The sequence below is a fragment of the Sclerotinia sclerotiorum genome, genomic scaffold (assembly GCF_000146945.2).
Source record: "Sclerotinia sclerotiorum 1980 UF-70 scaffold_1 genomic scaffold, whole genome shotgun sequence".
In the NCBI taxonomy this organism is placed as follows: domain Eukaryota; kingdom Fungi; phylum Ascomycota; class Leotiomycetes; order Helotiales; family Sclerotiniaceae; genus Sclerotinia; species Sclerotinia sclerotiorum.
The window spans coordinates 732,926-754,928 of record NW_001820835.1 but is presented as its reverse complement, the minus strand read 5'-3'; the positions used below and the strand labels follow the sequence as shown (position 1 = coordinate 754,928).

Sequence of the window (22,003 nt, the reverse complement as noted above, 5' to 3'; positions counted from 1 at the left end):
CTTCGCAGAATATCTATTATCGTCAGCCAAAGAACAATAGTAAAACGAAATAGAGGAACCTACATAGTAATGCCCGAGTGTTAAAGGTTAAAGGCAAGCGAAATCGGGGAACGAATAAACTAGAGTCGTGGGTAAGATGGCGTGATGCTGTAATAATGAACAGCTGTGGCACAATGTGGTTGCTTAAGTCTCTTCGTAGTATATATATATATGGTATGAAGGTATAGAAAAGAAAAATTTGATGGGAAACGCTCAAACTATATAGGCATGGATTAGCATGATGAAATTATTCATATTCATATATGTTGTATGAATATGCCCCGATTTCGAGTCATTTGGAGCATTACTTCTCAGCTTGAACAGTCAGTGACTTACTATCATACATCGTCGACATCTCAATTTCAGCACCATGTATGCCGGATACTCGTCGATTCATTTTCGCTGTGCAAAATTCACACCACACTCAAGATTATGAGAAGCAAACCACCATTTGTGAAGTTTCTTTCCATCTCGCCAAGCGTAATGAGACCAGTTCAGCTTCAAATCATCAATTCATGAGCTTGTATGAATATATTTGACTTGGGTAAAGTCCATGACTGTCCACATCTTCCAGAAATCCGCATCTCGCACGACGGTTGCGCCATCCTCAAAAAGAGCATATGTATCAGCTTTGAGGAAGAGTGTTGAAGTCGTGTGGCTCGATGTTTATAACCTGGATGATTTGAGCCAAGTGATCAATGTCAATATTCAGCCGTGAAGCATCCCGCCCAGTTCATCAATACTAGATTGGTCATTAATCTCTTCCAACTTCCTAGGGGGGAATCTCAACATGGTTCAAGACATTGAGAAAAGTGATCGATGGGGTACTTAGGAAGGATCAAATCATGAAAAACAATTCAGGAGTAGAGATGAAGAAGAAATGACTAAGTGACATGATTGTTTTCCCTGTTGACCTCCACTTAGTTTGACAGCAATCACCAATCCAAAAAAGAATATGATGTGGATTTGAACTTGCAAAAAAATATGAGAAGTGGTATTTCGGGAACAGATCATTTCCATGACTTTCTAAATCGCGGAACCTTGACGTCCACTTCATGCTGAAGATATACCTTCTCTATCGAGGTCGTCCACACTCTCAATGGCTACCAAGTTAAACCAATAAAAAAAGGTATTGTGTGATCAAGCCCCTCGATTATTTGATAGAAAGATATATACATACCGCAGTAAAGAAAGGGTCGCCCACTAATCAATTGCTCGCCTGCTAATGACGAAGCGGGAATTAGCAAGCAAGATTTATTAGGAACTAATAAGCAGTAAACAACAAGAGTAGCAACGCTTGCTAAGATATCATTGGGTATTAAACGAAGATCATAGAGGAGAATAAAAGCTGGTATTGAATGTTAGTGAGATTGTCATTTGTTTGGAGTGAAAGCCGAGGAGCTTGACCACTGCACTAGATTGTAATGTTTGGTTAATTCGTGCATAGGTTGGATTATAACGCCAAGTGGGAGCTCTGTATGAAGGTGTTGAGAGGGAAGGAGGTGAGGGAGGCTGGTGCAGGAGTTTGGGAGGAAGGAGCTATGAGGTGATGCCGGGACGGTGTGGATCAGCCTCCTGAAAACGTTGAATGGATACTTCAGTGTTCATGCCAAATCAAACAACATAAGAACAAGAACTTTAGAGCTTGGAACAGGAAAAATATAACATACATACAGCAGAGCAATAAGATGTGGTGTTTCCCTGACTCTTATTATACAATGCTACTTTATTGTCCAATTCCAAATGGAAATGTAGGGATTGACAACCGATCCTATGCATTGGATAAGCGAGTATAGTTCCAATTCCAAGACCAGTGAGCTCCTTCCCTCCTTGGATGTCGATAGACATGTAGACTGATGAGTTCTGGATGAGAAGGCTCTGGCAAAGGAGACTTGTCCGTACAGAGAACATCAAATACAATGAGATATGCGCCTTGTATTTTATTTGGCAACGAATATCAAAAATAAGACACTGTTAACTCAAAAGAAAAAGGGTTTTGAGAAGTACCTACGAAGAGTATACATGCTAATAAGTTCTGATTCATACTTATAGTTTGGAGTCGAGCCTGAGGTCGTCGGATTATTCGACCTAATATCCATCTGTGGCTCATAAAATAATGGTTAACTAGGTATGTAGTGAACGTGGTTTCACTAATTTCAGTTTTGATATCTGAAGGACATTATCATATGTTTGCTTGGGAATTAGGCCTTTTGTAGGCTCATCCTCCTCCTTTACCGAGTTCTGTTAAGCTCAAGGTCATGAGTACTATGATCGATTGTCTTAGGAGGAAGTCGTGAAAAATGAGGTACTGCTCCAGCCCTGCTCTAGAATAACTATTCTGAAAATGTAATCGATGTCTTAAAAGCGAATTTTGGTGGCCCAAAAGGGTTGAAACATGTGAGTAGGTAGGACTTCGTCGTTAAAGAAAGCAGTTCCCCCCGGCACTATTAAAAATTAGCACGTGCTTTCGTGGTTCACTTTTGGCGCGGTCCCCGCGTTACTTTTGCCTTTGTGGTTCTTTTACTTCTGTTTGTAACAAAACCATTACAATATTTTCACAACTCACGATCTGGGATTTTTGCATTCGCAGTGGCAGTGGCAGTCGCATTCGTTTTTTACAAGTTACTCAATAACATTTGATAGTTACTCCCAGTCAATATATGCTATCGAAATTCCAAATTCACCTTTTGCCTTCACACTCATCTCGTAAGCCTTGAGATCGAACGCTAGAGACAATTACAGAATATACCCGCAGCATTCGAAATTGCGACAATGAGCTCGTCCAATATATCACGACAGGAGCGGCGAAAGAAACAAACACGTTTGACGTTCGATCCGATCTCCACTGAGGTACCTTTAGCTTTAGCTTCACCTGCTAAAAGTCAAGGACCATCGCCTGCAAAGGTCAGATATGAGAAAATGAATGGTGATGCATCTTTGGGAAGCGGAGGGCGAGTTACACGCAGCGGTATGTCTTCAGGATCGCCAGCGAAAGCAGTCTCTGGTATCAATGGAAAGTCTGGGGGAAAGAGAAAGAATACGAGAGATGGAAAGATCAATTTTGTATCGTTACCAACGCCTGCGAAAAGCTCGCAGAAAGACGACACTATTGTAGATACTGGAGTAGTCAGCGGTTTGCGTCGAAGCGCACGAGGATCACAGGTGAATAAATCAATTACTGAGTACGCCACTGATCCAACAGATAAGCCAGATGAGTCCACATTTGAAGTCGAGGCAACCACTCCATTACAAAAGAACAGGAAAAAAATTGCTGCTACAGAAACCACGGATGATGAATCGGATGTCGATATCAAAGGTTCTACGAGAAGAGGTTCTGGAAGCGGTTCATCGAGGAGACGTTCACTCACCGGTCGAGGCTTCATACAAGGCGGGAGCACATATAATGCCCCTCTTCCTTCTTCTGGAAGTCGAGGCAAAGCGCTAAAGACTCTGGTCCATAGCCCCAAACCTTCGACTCCTTCGACGAGTACTCCGAAGAGAAGATCGGTAACATTATCAGACACAAGTGACGATGACGTATTTACATCAAAGCCAAAGCCTTCGCAGCGACCTGGCCTATTTAGTCAAAAACCAACTGCACCAATTCAAAGTAGTGATGGATCTTGTGAGGAGGCCGACAATGACTCCGAAGATGATATACTACCATCTTCAACCAGACGCCGACAAGCAGCACGGATAATACCTCAAGTCCAGCTTGACCTCGATTCAGATGACCCAGATGATGAGCCCCCTACCTCACCCATGAAAAGAAAGCGTCCAACGATTATTTCCGACGATGAGGATAGTGATCTTGGATCGCCTGTGAAGAAAACGAAGGTCGTGAACAAGAGCGATTCGGATGATGATTTGCCACCTATGACTAAGCTAGCTAAGACGACGGCCCCTGAATCCGATAGCCCGGTTTCTTCTCCACATGTCAAGCGAAAACTCCCCGCCAAAAAGCATAGAACTGCCAAGCAGAAGCAATTAGAGATTCTCAAGCGCAAGCGTGCTGGAGAAAGCAACCCCATTCTTACAGATTCTGAGTCTGATGAAGAAGAGGTTGGTGGTTTGTATGATTCAGGTAGCGACGCATTGACTACCTTTGAAGATGAAGAAGATGAAGAAGTAGAAGAGGAGGTTCAAGAAACACGCAAGCGAAAGTCACCAAAAAAGCCTGTACAGGAGAACGAGGATAAATACGATTCCGACTTTGTTGATGACGATGATGATGGTCTTATTGGAGTTCCAGATTACGCTATGATTCCTCTGCATCTCACAGCCGCCGCTCACAAGCCTCTAAAAGAACATTTCGTTGAAGCGGTTGAATGGTGTGTCCAAAACAAAATTAATCCTGGGTTTAGTCAAAATCTTATGCCTATCTACAAATCAGCGTGGAATAAGCTCGAAGATGCGTATAGTGGGCTTTCTGGTAGCAAATTCGTTTCTACTTCATGGACTCGCGACTTTACCAAAGCTCTCTACGCCCGTCCAGAATTCCACACTAGGAGGCTTTTATCTGGAGAGGCAATAGATCTGTTAGGCGAGGTTAAATGTGAGGCATGTAATCGTAGGAAGCATGTACCGACGTGGGGTATTTCACTGAAGGGTTCTGCGTACTATAAGGATAGTTTGGCCGAGGTGGAAAAGGATGATAGTGATACCGAGGAAGATGACGAGGAAAATTCTGATGGTGAGAAGGAAACCCGAAGTTTAAACAGTAGAGATGAACCTCTGCCTTCTCAAGACAAAGAGTTCATGGTTGGCTCGTAAGTTAATCACCTACATTTTTGTGCTACGTATTCAGGGACTAACCTCCTCGTGTAGTGTGTGCAAAGAGAATGCAGAGAATGCCCATACACTTATTCATTTGAAATTTGCACTCAACCAATGGGTCATCGGCAGTCTAGAAAGTCAAGGCCATCTTACCATTGAAAAGCTTGCGAAGAGAGACAAGATGAGCGCAAAGAAGAGACAGAAGGAAGTGAACGGCATCGTGGATAAGTGGAAGGAGGAGAAAGAAATCAAGGAACTATACAGCATCTGGAAACAACAATTGGAGACGGCGCAGAACGCCAGTACGACAGGAAGACGTTGAAGTTGCAAAATGGTGCACCGAAAAGGGAAAGTGAAGGTGAAGATAGGAGAGAGGTACATTTATGGCGCATAATAGAAGCGGAATAGGATCATTTCTGTCATCCTAGATATCAGCGATTTGGGAGTAAAATATGGGAGCAAATGACAATGCATTGACGATATAGCAAGATTCATCGTTAACACTTGGGAATTTCCAGCAAGATGTAATAACATCCAAATCGATGGAACAGCGAGGTTTTACGAGTAGATATTCCAATATTTAGATGGAAATAGTATTAATAACCCATCAATGATAAATATACCTACCATCTCACCAAATCCACATCCACAGTAGTAAAAATGATTAAATACAAGTACCAATAATTTCATATAGCATGGAGTACTCTCATATTAAGCTTGAAAAATGGTGAATATAGAGTAGGTAAGCATTATTACTTTGTGCTAACCCCTAGGTACTCAGTCTACTTGGGTGGGCGCTCCAAGTTCTAGACGTCGGGTTTGCAGTTGGTTATATACAAGGATTTCGGAAATGTATGTATGTAGGTATGAATATGATTATGATTATGGATGCGGAGTAGGGGTACTGTATTGTGTCTCTGTTCGTCTGTGCTAGGAAATTGATGGGCGGTTGGATTGCTGGATTCGGTGGTTTGCGTGGTGGTTGGGGTGAGGTTGGGCTTGGGAAGGGTGGAAGGGTGGAAGGGGAGTTGATGAAGTCATTGTTGTGTAGTGTGTGTGATTTGGATTTTGTTGATATGTACCTATGCATATGGAGGACTAGGTAGGTAGACTAGGTAGGGAGGTATACAGCTCTGGATGTATAAAGCGGCGTGGGGTTTTGGTTATAGTACCTAGGTAGGTAATATAATATGATATGATAATATGATAAGTGCCGGCGCTGCAAGGAGGAAATGTTCCGATGGATAAATTGGATGGATGAACGCAAATTTGTGGTAGAGATGAGTTGGCTACCGCTACCTACTTACCTAGGCACTTACCTAGGTATTTCCTAGGTAAAATGACAGGAGGTTGGGTGCACACAGTTCTATTGAAAAAATTATCATGTGGGAGTTCCGAGGGAGTAGTAATCTTGTACCTGAAAGGATTCCGGGGAAGTAGATTGGATCATGTGAAGAATTAATTTGAGGTTTGGCAAGGAGCGAGATCTACGACTGGGGGGGAAGGACTTTTCTTGGTCAATTTTCTTGGTTGAGACATGCATGTGGATGGATGTGATGGATAGGGATATGGATACGTCAGATTTCTTTTTTTCAATTGTGGTGAAAGGGAAGGGAAGGGAGAATGGCATGATTTTTGGTGCTTGGTTGTTGTTAGCTACTAAGGGTGCTTTAGTCGGATAAGTACTAGGTCGGTAACTAGGTGCTTAGTGGTGGCAGAGTAATGACAAAGAAATGGAATTATGATTTTAGTGAGGGGGCCATTTGAAATAGGGATACACTACTAGCCACCTAGTACCTACTATCTACGTATGTGAATACATTGGAATCTAATAGGACGAAATAGGATGGGGAAGAAAATGAATGAATGGATGGGAATTCCGATAATTGTCAAAATGAAGTCATGACGCGTTGAAAAGCCTTTGAAAGAATCCAGATGTTCATGCAATTTTAATTAAGATCTAGAATTTATATACTAATCCGGCTGAAGATCATTAGTCTAGTCTACTTAAAGTAATAGTGAGAAGAGGCACGGGACGTGGCGTTAGTGGCCGCCAATCAAATGATTAGTTCATTAACTAGAAAAACTTAAAAAAGTGACGTAGCAACAGGAAAGTGCAATGGTTCTCATCCGCCACGTTAATTCAACTGGTAAGAACAAACAAGGCTCAGGCTCAATTAGCTCTATCAAGGTAAAATCTTCAGATCAGAAGTACCGACCTATACGTAGTAAGTAGGTGAAGACAAGCAAGAAATAGAAAGGAAAGGAAAGAAAAGAAAAACAGGGCAAGAGAAGGCAGGAACGTAGGTACTAGGTAAGGTAGAATTGGAATCATATCATCAAGGTACTAGGTCGAGTAAGTAGGTACGATTCAAATAAAAGAATTGAATTCCCCTACTATTGCCTTAATTCCTCTTCTCTTCCTTTTCTCATATTCTTGACAAAATCAAACAACAAACATACCATATCACACATATTATACGACAACACGCAACAAATACCCTTATTACCCTCATATCTTTCATCCCACGATTTATCGACTCGAGAGCTTTTGATATCAATACTAGCACGAGTATTCACTTCAAAATAACATCGTCATCGTCTGAACTCACCTTTTTATTCCGTTTCGTCAGAAGAGCCAATCAATTTACTGCTTGCGACCAAAACATCAAGTTTAAGACGCCTCATTACCTCATAAATCATACCTACATCATACAATTCATCCTTTTACCACTCCTGCAAGTCTCATACTTGATATTTATTATTGCACTCGAGGAGATAGAAGCTCTCTTTCTTCTACTTTCGAGTCCTTTTCCCATTTTCTTTTTCTTTCGTGATACCCAACACCCAACTTTTAATCAACAAAACCGCAATAATGTCTGTCAACGTACCTACCCAAGCGGAGAAAAAGGAAGCTGATATCGCGCGTAAATTGCAATTTTACGGAATCTACAAAGGTATTGTTGCGCTCTCCCATCCTACCGGCATATCTTCAAAAATAGACTCATACTGACAAGAAATTCCATGTAGCATTTCAAGCAGGAAAGGTTCCGGATGTAAGTACTTTGTTTCCATCGCCGTGTTTGTATGTGCAAATGGCTAATTCCTCGTGTGCAGAATGACCAAATCGATGTTGCTCTCAACAGCTTCCTTAATTTGGATATTCTAGCGTCACCATCCAGAAATCTTTCCGATGAAGGTAAAAGCTTAATACAAGAATTTCGTTCCGTTGTCGAACAGGCGAAATACCTTCTTCTTACCAAAAATGAAGGCGAACTCCTTCAGGATTTCATTTGGCAATGTCAACAGATTGATAGTGGAGCGGCAAGAGCTCCAGGAGCTCCAGTCGACCAAACAACTGCTCAGCAACATGGCAGAGATGTAAAGGAGGGCCTCAGAACTCTTGGTCAACTCATCCTAACCAACGGACAATTCAGGAAGCTCTGTGAGTGAAAATAATGCGTCAGAGTTGTGTCGTATACTAATGTCTGAATCAGTGAATGATGCTGTCGTTCTCCTACGAGATATTGCTGGTGATGCTGCCACTAATTTCGCTGGCAAAGTGAACCCTCCTGAAGATCAATTGAACCAAATCGATCATCCCGCTGAGGATAATGTCTGGCATGATAGCCCAAACATGTCATCTGGTAATATCAAGAACCAGATGAGGCAGGCATTCAAGAAGAATCAACCTGTCGGTAGAGACGATGTTAGAGATGCTATTGGTACCGCTAGTCAAACTGCTCACCCAAGCGGCTCTCGTGATCCAGCAGATACTGCTCAATTGGCTGGTCGTGATCAACAAGACAACACTGCTTCTAGAATTGATGGTCAAGCCGGAGCCCAAGTTGGTGCTGATACCTTGAAGCAACGTGCCTCCGAGAACGTCCCTGAGGAAACAAAGCAACGTGGTCGCGAGACAAGAGATAGAACTAAGAATTACCTCCAACAAAAGATGCCGGAGGAGCGCCGTGGGCAACTTATCTACAGACTTAAGAAGATGGTTGTGGAGATCCAAGGTCACCCAGACTGTATGTTTATCTTCAACTTTCTAACCAATTCATTTCACTACTAACTGCGGGCAGATATGCAATCTATCGATACTCTTCTCGACCTGGCCCAGGAATATGGAAGACATGCACACAATGTTGGCCAACATGGTTCTGGAGCAGTCAAGGGCGCACGTGGCGACACCGCTCTGAGGACTGCCGAGAGAGATTTGAAAGTTTGTAGCTCCATGGAAAAATTAGAAGTAGTACTTAGGCTAACACAATTTAGACACTCATCGAGCGGTTTGCAAATTACACGTCAATTGACGATTTTATCGACTCTATCAATGTTATCTATCGAGACGCTGAGAAAGATGAAGAATTGAGGAATTGGTTCAGGCAAATGAACGCCTTCATTCGCAGATGTCTCCAGGAGCAAGGTTATATCATGGAAGACGACTCCACTGAGCGTTGGAATGAGCTTTACGATACGGGGAACGACCTTCTCAGAAAGCGCTATAAATCTCATACTGACCGCATCGTTGATGAACTCAAGTTCTTAGCCAAGGAATTCGATAATGATGCACAGAACAAGCAATTTGCGGAGACGTGCCAAAAGTTTTTCAATCACCTAGGCAACGATGAGAACGGCAGGCCAAAATTCAAGAAGCATTTGCTTCACGATTTGTCCAATGTCATCATTCCTACAATTATTGAAGATATTCGATATATGCCTATCCCTAGACTCGAATTCAGAGATCCTAAGTTGGAGTTTGCTGTTGAGAATCTGGTGATTGAGAGCAGCAACCTTTTGCCGAACCTTCTTGAAATTCATCAAGGTATGTGATATTCCCTTCGCTATTGTTCCTTAGACAACGACTAACCAAATATTTAATATAGAAAGCACCATTCGCTTTGGTCGCAGAGGCCTCGAAGCTGGAAACAAAGGATCGTTTCTGGTTGCAGTTGAAGGCATCCAGATGGATTTGAGGGATGTTGCTTATTACATGAAAAGAAGGGGTAGTTCATTACTGGCTCACGACGAAGGCATCCTCGATATTCTCCTCGGTGACTCTGGACTCAGTTTCAGGATGAAGTTGTCTGTACTTTCGTCCGAAGCTAAAGATCGACAAAGCTTTTTGAAGGTTGATAGTGTGAAGGTTGACATTAGGAAGTTGAAACTTAAGATTAAATCATCGAAGCATAAGGCTTTGATCGCTGCGGGAAAGCCTTTCTTGATCAAACCTCTTACGAAGGCCCTCGCAAAGTCTATCGAGGCAGCCATCAAGCAGAAGGTTGAAGAAGTTGATGCGTTTGCATATAAAATCAAGCTTGAAGCCGACCGAGCTAAAAAGGAGGCCGCCAACAACCCAGAAAATGTTCCTAACATTTATCGCAACTACGTTTCCGCTTTCCAACGAGAGCTCACCAAGGGTAAAGAAAAGGCTCAAAAGGCCCAACAGTCTGTGCAAAACAAAGAGTTCAAGATGGTTACGACAACGGATGAATCAATGTTCCCCAATGTTAAGTTACCCGGCGGGATCTCATCCAAGGCAACCGAATATAAGAATTCTGCTAGACAAGGGGACCGATGGAAATCACAAGTCTTCGGCATTGGAATCGCCCAAAGATCTACCAACATTCCATCCCCAGAGGAGATCAGGAGGAAGCCACACTCGGTTGCTCAAGGTGGTGCTAGAGATCCACAAAATGCCGGCAACACCAACCCCTCAACTGGTCCGTCAGGCTATAATCAAGGTGCTCAGCAGGGCTATTCTCAACAAGGTGCGGTTCCTCAACAAGGCTCGGTTCCTCAACAAGGCTATGGTCAGCAAGGCTTCAATCAACAAGTTGACGTGGCTTTCAATAACGCTGGTGCACAACCTGGTGTTCTACAAGGCAACAGTGCCACAAATGGTGCCATTAACGGTGGTGCCGTAAACAAAAAGAACACTCCTACTGGAGGAAACACTCTATTGGGATCAGACAACCCAGTTTACCAAGGTAGAGTTTAGTCTACTCGATTCAAACCTCTCTTCGTTTTCCATATTGTTTTGCGGAACGGAATTACTTTCTTCATAAGATACCACTACCGCGGATACCACTTGCATATTTGGGGTTTGGTGGGTTAAAAAAACACATAACTTGATAATGTAATGGTGGAGGATTTCATTTGTCTTTGCTTTGTTTGTACGGGCTTCATTTTTGATACCTTTTGATTGTTTTATTTTCTTTTCGATTGCCGATTAATATGGTACTTTTAAGATACCACAGCGTTTTAGTGGATTGGGAAGATGGAACGTAAGCTAAGTGATGGATGGGTATTGAGGTTAATGATTAATCGTGAGAGGGAGGGATGATGAATCATGATGTGTGATGGATTGGACTCTTCCGACCATAATGCTTTGGTACGAAGTAGCGTTTTCTTATGTTAAGTTAGGTTTATCATAGCAAATGAGAATACCATAGCGAGTTAATTTGATTTGTTTCTTCTGACGGTGTTGAATTATGGTGACGAGGTGAAGCAAATCATTATGCATAGAAATTTCAAATGTACTCCGTCAGTTTTACTATCTAATTAGCTACCTATGTACTTCTATTAAGGAAACTTTATTAAACACTAGGATCGTAGTAAGATTTCAATATCATAATCGCGAACCCCACTAAGGTTAATCTTTAACCTTAGCTACCCCACATTTCGTCATTGATTACCCACCTCCCTACCTAGGATATTGGGTCATTGACGAATGGAGAGGTTTTGATTTGATGATCGATGATTCGATTGATTGCTAAGCTTTCTCTCTGTCGTCTCTCTTTCTTTTTGTTCATAGGGATAGGTAGGATAGGATAGGATTACTTTCTTTTTCGGACAACGCAAATGCTATCTCGATCACTTTTTGCAAAGATCAATAGATCCACCGTTTCGTCTTTTGAATTGGTATGTCCATTTTTTTGGTTTGGTTTTGTTTATGTTTGGAGAGTTTAGAGAGTGGGAGTGGGATTTGTGGTTTGTGGGTTGTGGTTTGTGGTTTGTGTGAGGGGGTTTAGTATGAGGGGATTGTATGAGCTCTGCGGAGCTTGGTGAATGAGAATGAGAAAGGAAGGGCGAGATGGAAAAAGAGACGGACAGATTTAATCATTCCTGGGGATGATAAGGATAGCAAGGATATAAATAAGAGGAATGGAAAAGAAAGGATTCAAGAATCAAAAGCTAATCATCTATATCTTCATCAGAAATTCACATCTGCAAGAACGATCTCACAAACACATCTTCGCAAAATGCATGTTCAAAGTATTTCAATGTGGGAGGGTACCTCGAATAATTATGCGTATTTGGTCGTGGATAATAAGACTAGGGATGCGGTGATTATTGATCCGGCGAATCCGGAGGAGTGAGTTTGGGGCTTTAGTTTTTGTTTCGTTTCGGTTTGGTTTGAGGGGGAGGAGTGGTGGATGGTTCGGATGGTTGGGATGACTGGCAGACAGAGCGGGGAGAGGATGGAGAACTGGAGAGAACATTTGATGAGGAAGAAGGGAGAAAGGCTAATGACAATATCAATAGGGTCGCTCCCGTTCTACAACCACAATTGAAGGATAAATTAATCAATTTAAAAGCAATCGTCAATACACACCAGTGAGTTTATATCAGATATCCATCTCAAAAGCATTACACTGACAATCATAATTCAGCCACTGGGATCATGCAGGTGGAAATAAAAAACTAGTACGCCCGTTCCTCACCTCCCTCCCCTCACACCTTAGCTAACACCATCCACTCAGCTCGATTATCCAGGATTTGAAGGCTTACCAATAATTGGTGGTAAAGATTGCGAGGGAGTTACAGAGACACCAAAAAATGGAGAGGGATTTAACCTTGGAGTGATCAAGGTTAAGGCGCTTTATACGCCATGTCATACACAGGATAGTATTTGTTGGTTTATGGAGGATGATAAGGGTCAGAAGGCAATTTTTACGGGTGATACACTATTTCATGGAGGTAAGTGAATTAACTTGATTGATGGGAAAGGGACATGAAGTCAGGCAGATATAGGGATTATGATAATGCATGAAACTGACAAGAAACAGGATGTGGAAGATTCTTCGAAGGAACGGCTGAAGAAATGCATACAGCTCTTAATAAAACACTTGCAGCTGTGCCGGATGATACAGTTGTTTATGTAGGTTTTTTTCCTTCACGTCCATACGATCTCATACTACTTTACTAATTTTCTCCCCAGCCCGGACATGAATACACGAAGGACAATGTGAAATTTGCCGTATCTGTTTCACAGAGTGTACCAGTAAAGGCATTGAAGGAATTCGCAGAGAAGAATAAGGAGACTCAGGGAAAGTTTACTATTGGGGATGAAAAGAAACATAATGTTTTTATGAGAGTGGAAGATCCGGAAATTCAAAAGGCGACGGGAAAGACGGATCCGGTGGAAGTCATGGCAAAATTAAGGGAGATGAAGAATAATTTTAAGTGAGTAAGTATTGGACTTCTCTGTAACTGAATGAAAGATGCATACTGATGGGGATTTTTTAGAGAACCATTAGCAAAGATCTAATGTTGTTGATGTTGATGTGGATTTTGCATGTGGATTTTTCGGGAAAGGGGTTTACAACAAATTGGCAAGCAGTTAGGTAGTTATCATCTATGAAAATTATACATTTATATTCAAATTGCAGTAACATAATACTTGCAAACTTAAATTGAATCTATCTATCAGAATCAGAATTAGAATTAGAAGCGGATGAAGAATGATTCTATACCTAGCTAATTAAGGATTTATTTTCTTTTACCCCTCAACTCACTCACTCGACCATTCATACATTTCATTATACCAGGAGAGAAAATTCCGGAGCACAAACATGAGTTGGGTGATGCATGCATGCATGTATGTGTATGAATGATGTAATGATCCAAACAATTTCTTGATTTCCGGAATATTTGCTCCTTTATCCTATGGTTACGCTTAGGGTTGACATCAATTATCAATAATCGATCATTAATCTGGATATTGTACGTACGTATGTAGGTAGTTGGATTAGGATTAGTAGTGAGATAGTGAGATATTAAAAGGTAAATATCATATGCAGTTGCGGTGGAGAGGGAGATGGAGATAGAGAGAGATATAAGATGCTGGAGTTCTATGATTTAATCTTGGTTTGGTTTTATTTAATATCTAGGTAATTGGAGATATAATTGAAGCAGAAGCAGAAGTGGAATTTAAACCTTAGAAAGTGCACGAGTACAAACGAGTGTACAAATTATTATTTATCTATTTATCTATTTATCTATTTACTTATTACTTACTTAAATACTTGAATACCTAGATATCCAGATACCTAGCTAGTCGAAGAATAAAAAGTAAAATGGCACATCAACAAGATCAAGAACAAGATCAACATCAACCCCTCGCACATGGAGCACCAGGTTCATCGGAACTTAGTTCGAAGGATAAAGTACTGGAGATGGGTGCTGGTATGTTATTTTATTTTTGTTTTGTATTTCGTTGTTTTGTATATTCATTCATCTACTCTTTTGTCTGTGAGGTTATAAACTATTTTACTTTTATACAAATATCTCTTTTCCTTCTTTCTTTTCCGGTAACCTCATTACATACAACCTTATAATAATCCCGAGTCTGGAGATTTCTGTTTATATTCATATTCATATTGGATTTTTCTTTTTTCGGATTTATATCAGAATCAAAGAAGATTAATAATAATAATAACAATACAACACAAACATAGGTATAACGCAAGATTTTGCACCGGTCAAGGCAATTTGTGCTCATCTTAATGCGTTTCATGTTTATGTGGATGAACCGGGGAGGTGTATCGAGGCTAATCACTATTGTACGCATTTGAGTAGGGAGGTGAGTTGGGAATTGTTTATTTTTTGGATGGAAGAGGGGGGAGGGGGGTTCTTTTTGAGGGTTTTGGTGATTTTTGGGGTGGGAAGGGAGGGAGAGAGGGAGGAAGGAGTATGTGGTATGGGGGAGATTGATATGGGGAGGAGGGGGATGGGAGAGATGGGATATGGGATGTGGGATGTGGGATGTGGGATGTGGGATGTGGGAGTGAGGGAGTGAGGGAGTGGGTGATAGGGTGAGGGCGAAGAATGCAATACCGAAAGATGCAGAATAGCTATCAATCTTATGACGAAGTCGTCACTGAGAACTTTGATACATAGTGAAGCTGGTCTACGTTAAAATACTGGGAAACAAAAACAAAGAAGATATCCTGTCACTGAGGGATCAAAATTACTAATTCCATCTACTCCATATCATAGGTCCGTCAATGTCTAATCTACGATGCGCCAAAAAATCCAGCCAGATTAATCGGAGTCGAATATATGATTACGCGAAGATTATACGAGAAATTAGGAGAAGAGGAAAGAAAACTCTGGCATTCGCATGATTATGAGGTAAATTTATTTTTCCTCCCCTTCGTCAACTTTCATTTCCCTTCTATTCATTCCCCTTACATAAAATTTTCTCTGTAATTATCCCAAAATGCGCTGCAGTATATATAGATAGCTAGTTCTTTTTTCCCTTTCTAATACATACATACTAACTACTCAAAAGGTTAAATCTGGCATGTTGATTCTGCCAAATCCTACAGTACCAGATGCAGTTTGGACGATGGCGGAGACGGAGGAAATGAAGGAGATTGTGGGGTTGTATGGGAAGACTTTTCATTTTTGGCAGACGGATAGGGGGGATGAGTTGCCGCTTGGGATGCCGATGTTGATGGGGAGTTTTACGGGGGATGAGCAGGTATGTGGATTTTGTTTTTGGGTTTTGGGTTGGTGTTTGAGGTTGGGGTTGGTGCTCATTGGGGTTGGTGTTGTGGTTGGGGTTGAGAGAGGGGATTTGAGAACGGAGAGATGATGATTTGAGAGTTTTTACTGTTTTTGTTTGTATGATTGACTGACTGACTGGTTGTGGATTAGGTTCCATGGGATAAAGTTAAAGAAAGAGATGAGAGATTTCATGTTGATACGATGAAAAAAAGGGAGGCGAGGAAGGATATCGAGAGTGTGGATATTCATGAGGATGCTGACCAGGTTTGGAAGAAATGAGGAGGGAATGTGGATGGGTTCTTTTCTTTTCGAATGGGATGCTTACTACAGGTGATATCAGTATTTTTATGAGTCCGGTTTGGATGTTCGAGGTGGATGCTATTTTCGACTTGGCAACTCACTAATTATGAGTAATCTGCGGGAAGGAAAAAAAGGGCAAAAATACAAACAAACATTTAGTCAGCACTGATTCGCTATTATTCTTTCTTTACCTAGAATTTGATTTCACTCCACACTTCCTTCCCTCCCTTCTCTCCATCCATCCATCCACTCATCTGGGGGTACTCGCCCAAAAAAATTCTCAAAAAAAGCCAAAAAAAAACGTAATACATCTCAAGTGAACTCAAGATCGCAGAATGCGGCTTCTGTGGATCGAACACAGTGCCTCCAGATTTCAATGAACCGAAGTGTACTTCAGTCTGGCGCTCTCCCAAGTGAGCTAAAGCCGCTTTGGGTGATTGTGTTATTTGATGATTCCTGAACTTCAGTTTAGTACTATATTTTGAGTTTTGATAAGTGTAGACACTAGGGTTTTGGGAGATCGATCTTGAGACAAGCGAGAAGAGAAGAGGGAAGTAAGCAAACAAGCAGAAGTTTGGAGCTGGAATGGAGGTGGGGGACGGAGACCGAAAAAAAAAAAAGGAAAAAGGAAGGTTTGAAAATTTGGGTGCGCTAGGATGTGGAGATGGAGTGGATCTTGGGTGTGGTGGTTAGGGAAAAGAAGGACAAATTGAAGGATATATAATCTGCTGTGGTCATATAATTGTCACATACGACCATAGACTGAAGAGAATTGGGCATCCCGTCCGCTCTGCCATACACAAGCTTCAGATCGGTAGATTAGTAGTTGGGTGGGTGACCACCAGCGAATCCCTGCTGTTGTATGTTTTTTGTGCTTTGTTTTTTTTTGGCAGGTAGTGATGGAGAGGAAATATGTATTAAGCGAGCGGAGTTGAAAATCTTGGATTTTTAGCTCGGAGCGGATCCACACTTCTTGAGGAACGCACTTGAGTACGGAGTATGAGGGGTTTAAATTTTAATTGTGGGGTTTTACTTATTCTGTGCTACTGCTAGTTGTGGATAACCTTTTTGGTTCTTTTTAGCTTTGATTTTTGCTCTTATGGTCCTTGAATGAATCCTAGGTTTCTAGCAACAAATCCGTAGACTTAAAACCATAAACTTCTGATTCCAAAGCGCAGAAGAGAAGACTTTGGAAAATGAATCTAACCTTTCTCCAAAGCATGTCATCTCCCATTTTCCGCCCTCAATCTATAATATCTGATAATAGATCATGAATAGCTAATACTCACCTACACATAATAAACAACCCACAACCTTCTATCAAGCTACTTAACTGTAGCTAGTTAGTACCCACCTCTAAACCTATTGGGTTTATTGAGACCAGAAAGAGCATCAGATTGAATTGATTGATTCTCTAGCTAAGCAGTTAAGCTGCGAGTATATATTCAAAAAATGAAGGAATAAGGTTAACGTAAGTCATGGCGTAATGCGTCTAATGGCGTAATGCGTCTAATTGCGGGGAACCACTCTATTAAAATCTCAATTACTCAACAATCAACTATAATACAATCTCCAATATCACTTTCAGATTCATCTTCAACTTCTTCTCCAATATCCTCTTCAGTTTCAGTCTCATATTCAATTACTTTCCCTTTCCCTTTTCCTTTTTTCATTATCTGTACTTTAGTAGCTTTTTCGGCTTCCACTACTGCATCACATAATTCTTGCGTAGAAATATGAAAATGACCCTTCAAAACTAATCTCTTTCTTTTCTTACATATCGTACATTTCTTCATAATAGCTCGTAAATTATTCACATCGTATTAGTGAACAATACTTTGAGCTCAAAGTTGCTCACTCCCAATCGTCAATTTTCGAATGTATTGACGAACTAGGGTTGAAAGAGTTGTATCATTTTCAATTGTTGAATTTAAAAGGTTATTTGCTGTTTGTAAGATTGCTATATCTGGGGATGAGCTATTGACGAAGACTTGATTAAAAATATCAAATTAGGTTGGTTCTTTGGATATTTTGACTTCGGGGGTAAACTCTCGACCCAGTATACGGAACACTCTCTGTGGATTAAATAAATGTAACCCAGCTCCCCGCCATGCCGATTCGATATTTTGATGATGGCATACATCGGCTCGAGCTTTAATATATGCCTTCATTCATTCAATCTTTTGTATTCGTACAAGTTGAGCTTGATTCAAATCAGAAAGTGCTATAGTGAGCCGTTTTTTCAATGGACCGAAAACCGCAACATCAAGTGGCTGAAGCAAATGCGAGGTATGAGGAGGAAGTATAAGAAGTACAATTCGATTTTGAAGACAGTGAGCTATAAAGCTTCCACTAATATGAGAATCGTGGCCATCGCAGATGAGAAGCCGATATTTGCCATCTGCTTTTGTACGAATTGCAGGTTCGAAAACGTGTTTTAGCTATTCTAATCCATGAAGATTGCTTGTCCAGCTCTTTGTATTTGCTGAAAAGAACCAGCTACCAAGAACTTCCTTCGGAATCCAATTTTGAAGGACGTTTTTACCTTTAAAAATCCCGAGTAATAAAAGAATAGATCCATCCACACAAATACACTCTACTATTGAAATCTATTCTTGATAGCCTGGATGTGCTTGATGTTTTGTACGAAGTGTAGAATCGATAATAATTCAGATTGATTCCATTATCCTAATTGAATATTTAGATTCATCTATATTATATTCGTCTTTCTTCTCAATTCTATAATCCTGAATCGCTTTTTGATATATATCAAATCAAGTACTATATGTTTTCCTGATTGCATCATCTATTCTTACAGATTCAATTCGATAACTAATAACAACTATAAGATAAGGATATTGTTTGATAAATCATAGAACCTATTTATAATTAAGAAGATGTTGTGGTAGGAGTTCAAAGAAGTCAAATGAGGGGCAATCCAAATTATAAGTCTGTTTTGAATGTAACTCCTCAGCCAATTCTTTTAACAACTGATAGCCTGATGAATAACCGCTAATTGTCAATTGCTTTATTCATTTAAGAAATACATTCTCTTGTACAGCAGAAAGTTTCTATTGCGATTGATGTACTTCAGAACACGATGAATCCCCTTTGATACATTGCATCACAATATCTTTAGAAAGCCCTAGTTCTTTTACAGCTTCATATAAAGATTTATACTTTCCATTTTGAACTCCTAATATTGCTTCAACAAGTCGAGATTCCATTTCCTACACTTTTAAACTTTTTCGATGGACTATTGTTGAATTGTTGCTTTTTTGATGGGGTGGTCCCCCACAATTAGACGCATTACGCCATTAGACGCATTACGCCATGACTTACGTTAGGTATTCAGCCTTCGGAATTAAAAGTGCTTTGAAATCAAAATATTGAAAGCAAACAAACAGTATACCAAAAAGAAAAGAATGAATTAAAAGTTGAGTTTTGTTTGCTCCTTATATGCATCATGCAATATATATGCATATGCTGCCAAGATCCCAGGAGGTCAACACAATTTCAGGCGAAACGAACCCTATATCAATTGCAGCTAGTTGATAGACAATTAGCTGGATTGGACGGAAAGATTTCGTAGGAGACTCGCTTTTTGCAAATGAGTATAATTTAGTATAAGGAGGTTATTCAGTTTGATATTGTTCTATTAGGGAATCAATAGATCATCCTGAGAATGTTATAATTGAAAACACACAACCCCCAGATTGATTAATCATCGGAAATTATATCATTTCCGAAAAGAAGCGATCAATGAGATATGCTAGAGCCTACGAGGCTGAATACATACAATAGAGAACTGAAGGCGAACAGCATCACTGATATAGGATGCCTAGTCTAGGGTCCTTCATTAATGATGAAGGAAGATGAACTTTTTATACAAATGAAGAATGAATAGAAGTTGTTTGAAACTACTTTTGTAGAGAAATAGGACGAGATGTCAATATTGGTATAGTACCAGAAGTATAAGAAACTATTCGAAGAAAGAAAAGGTTATGAAGCTTTACCAGAACACAAGTTATAGGATCATAAGATAGTATTAAAGGAAGGCAAGATGCCTTTATTTGGATTAATCTATTCAATGTTAGCCTTTGATCTAAGAACATTTAGGGATTATATTAATGATGTATTAGAAAAAGGATAGATTAGAGAATCTATTTTATAGGTAATTAGCTTTATATTATTTGTATCAAAAAAGAATAGTACAGAAAGATTGTATGTAGATTATCATAAACTCAATAATATAACAATCAAAGATCGATATCTATTTCCATTAGTTATGGAATTGAGGGATCGATTGGGAAAAGCTAAGATTTTCTTCAAGTTTGATCTACGAAACGGATTCCACCTCATCAGAATGAAGGAAGGTGAAGAATGGAAAATAGTATTTAGAATTCGATACGGATTATATGAGTATCAGGTTATGTCATTTGGATTGACAAACGTGCTAACAATGTATATGCACTTAGTCAACAATGTATTAAGGAAATATTTAGATATCTGCTGTATATGCTATCTAGATGATATCCTGGTGTTCTCGGAAATAGAAGAATAATATATTAAGGATGTCTACAAGGTTCTACAATACTTGGAGGAAGTGGACCTTCAATGCAAACCCAGCAAGTGTAAATTCCATGTCACGGAAACGGAATTCCTAGGCTATACTATATTCTTCGGAGGTCTCAAGATGAGTCCTAATAAGATAAAAGCAGTTATGGAATAAGAACCCCCAATTAGCATGAAGGAGGTATAGTCCTTCCTGGGATTCGCTAATTTTTACCGATGATTTATCAAAAATTATTCAAAGATAATCGCTTCAATAACGGAGATTACCAAGAAGAGCTATAGAGAATTCCGACGGATAGAAATAACACAAGAAGCATTCGAAAGCTTCAAGGAAGCATTTGTAGGAGAACCAGTCCTCAAAGTATTTGATCCGGAATTACCAATAATCGTGGAAACGGATTCCTTAGATTATATAATAGGAGCAATATTGAGCTAATCTGGCTCGAATGATAAATAGCAATTAGTCGTTTACTATTCATGCAAATTATCGCTAATCGAATTAAACTACAAAATATACAATAAGGAATTGCTAACAATAGTAGATGCTTTTAGAGAATGGAGAGTGTATTTGAAAGGATCAAAATATATAATGCAAGTGTATACAGATTATAAGAACTTGGTTTACTTTACTACAATAAAGGAATTAAATCGATAGCAGGTCTGATGATCGGAAATTATGGTTGCCTACAACTTCAGAATTTCATATATTAAAGGAAACGAAAATGCTAGAGTAGATACTTTCAATTGAAAACCAGAATATTTATATAAAAAAATACATGAATTATATATAATATTAAAGTAAAATAGCGATACTTTAATTCATAATAAATTATAACTTGCTGCTATATTAGGAGTAAATTATGATATTATCAAGGATATTATAAAGACAGAATACCCAACAGATATTATAATCAAGAGAATCCTAGTTATTTTTAATAATCCAGAAAAAGGATTTATTATCGAAGATGGATTTATTTATTTTCATAGCAAGCTTTATATACCCTTTAGTCTAATTAAGGATTATATTATAGAATAACATGAGTTTCTAGTTTATGAACATTAAGGTATTATAAGAACTTTCGCCAGAATAAGGAGAGAAGTCTACTTTCCAAAGATAAGGATTATAATTGAGAATATAGTTGGGAATTGCGATATTTATATAAGAAATAAAGTCATCTGATATATATTTTATAATTAGCTCAAGATCCCCGAACTATCTACTCAACTATAGAAGTCTATTGCTTAGGATTTTGTAGTAAAACTATTATTATCCAAAAACCTAATTATCCAGAAGGAATACGATTTCATTTTAATAGTAACGAATAAACTAATTAAGTTTGTTTATATAATATCATTCTGTGAAACTTGGATAACAGATAACCTTGCTTATATATTTATAAGAAATATAATTAGCATTTACGATGTACTAGATGAGATTATCTCAGATAGGGACAAACTATTTATATCGAAGTTTTGGTCTACCCTTATAATATTGCTTGAAATCAAAAGAAAG

At 39.6% G+C, this 22,003-nt stretch overlaps 9 protein-coding genes and 1 non-coding gene across 10 annotated transcripts; 7 read left to right on the top strand and 3 right to left on the bottom strand.

The window, feature by feature from the left end:
* Positions 1-592: 592 nt before the first annotated feature.
* Positions 593-757, top strand: SS1G_00294 (predicted protein; the record flags this gene model as incomplete). Its single annotated transcript, XM_001598158.1, has 1 exon — positions 593-757. One exon carries the CDS (start codon positions 593-595, stop codon positions 755-757), a length of 165 nt encoding a protein of 54 aa, XP_001598208.1.
* A 335-nt stretch (positions 758-1,092) lies between these two features.
* SS1G_00293 (predicted protein) lies at positions 1,093-1,887 on the bottom strand (the record flags this gene model as incomplete). Its single annotated transcript, XM_001598157.1, has 3 exons — positions 1,093-1,142; positions 1,220-1,261; positions 1,710-1,887. The coding sequence occupies 3 exons, from the start codon at positions 1,885-1,887 to the stop codon at positions 1,093-1,095; spliced, it is 270 nt and encodes an 89-aa protein (XP_001598207.1).
* A 924-nt stretch (positions 1,888-2,811) lies between these two features.
* SS1G_00292 (hypothetical protein) lies at positions 2,812-5,137 on the top strand (the record flags this gene model as incomplete). Its single annotated transcript, XM_001598156.1, has 2 exons — positions 2,812-4,808; positions 4,867-5,137. 2 exons carry the CDS (start codon positions 2,812-2,814, stop codon positions 5,135-5,137), a joined length of 2,268 nt encoding a protein of 755 aa, XP_001598206.1.
* Positions 5,138-7,690: 2,553 nt separating this feature from the next.
* Positions 7,691-10,819, top strand: SS1G_00291 (hypothetical protein; the record flags this gene model as incomplete). Its single annotated transcript, XM_001598155.1, has 7 exons — positions 7,691-7,772; positions 7,846-7,871; positions 7,933-8,260; positions 8,313-8,846; positions 8,901-9,040; positions 9,094-9,643; positions 9,705-10,819. 7 exons carry the CDS (start codon positions 7,691-7,693, stop codon positions 10,817-10,819), a joined length of 2,775 nt encoding a protein of 924 aa, XP_001598205.1.
* Positions 10,820-11,173: 354 nt separating this feature from the next.
* Positions 11,174-13,372, top strand: SS1G_00290 (hypothetical protein; the record flags this gene model as incomplete). The annotated part of the gene is made up of 9 exons (XM_001598154.1): positions 11,174-11,212; positions 11,409-11,435; positions 12,039-12,196; positions 12,367-12,438; positions 12,495-12,528; positions 12,585-12,801; positions 12,891-12,982; positions 13,043-13,287; positions 13,351-13,372. 9 exons carry the CDS (start codon positions 11,174-11,176, stop codon positions 13,370-13,372), a joined length of 906 nt encoding a protein of 301 aa, XP_001598204.1.
* An 808-nt stretch (positions 13,373-14,180) lies between these two features.
* SS1G_00289 (hypothetical protein) lies at positions 14,181-15,894 on the top strand (the record flags this gene model as incomplete). The annotated part of the gene is made up of 5 exons (XM_001598153.1): positions 14,181-14,289; positions 14,562-14,686; positions 15,103-15,237; positions 15,398-15,589; positions 15,766-15,894. 5 exons carry the CDS (start codon positions 14,181-14,183, stop codon positions 15,892-15,894), a joined length of 690 nt encoding a protein of 229 aa, XP_001598203.1.
* A 357-nt stretch (positions 15,895-16,251) lies between these two features.
* SS1G_14632 lies at positions 16,252-16,343 on the bottom strand. The gene has a single exon. It is a non-coding gene; the product is annotated as a tRNA-Phe (tRNA).
* Positions 16,344-17,240: 897 nt separating this feature from the next.
* On the bottom strand, positions 17,241-17,711 carry SS1G_00288 (hypothetical protein; the record flags this gene model as incomplete). The annotated part of the gene is made up of 2 exons (XM_001598152.1): positions 17,241-17,248; positions 17,483-17,711. 2 exons carry the CDS (start codon positions 17,709-17,711, stop codon positions 17,241-17,243), a joined length of 237 nt encoding a protein of 78 aa, XP_001598202.1.
* Positions 17,712-18,047: 336 nt separating this feature from the next.
* On the top strand, positions 18,048-18,447 carry SS1G_00287 (hypothetical protein; the record flags this gene model as incomplete). Its single annotated transcript, XM_001598151.1, has 2 exons — positions 18,048-18,248; positions 18,388-18,447. The coding sequence occupies 2 exons, from the start codon at positions 18,048-18,050 to the stop codon at positions 18,445-18,447; spliced, it is 261 nt and encodes an 86-aa protein (XP_001598201.1).
* Positions 18,448-20,203: 1,756 nt separating this feature from the next.
* Positions 20,204-20,926, top strand: SS1G_00286 (hypothetical protein; the record flags this gene model as incomplete). Its single annotated transcript, XM_001598150.1, has 2 exons — positions 20,204-20,308; positions 20,732-20,926. The coding sequence occupies 2 exons, from the start codon at positions 20,204-20,206 to the stop codon at positions 20,924-20,926; spliced, it is 300 nt and encodes a 99-aa protein (XP_001598200.1).
* Positions 20,927-22,003: the final 1,077 nt, after the last annotated feature.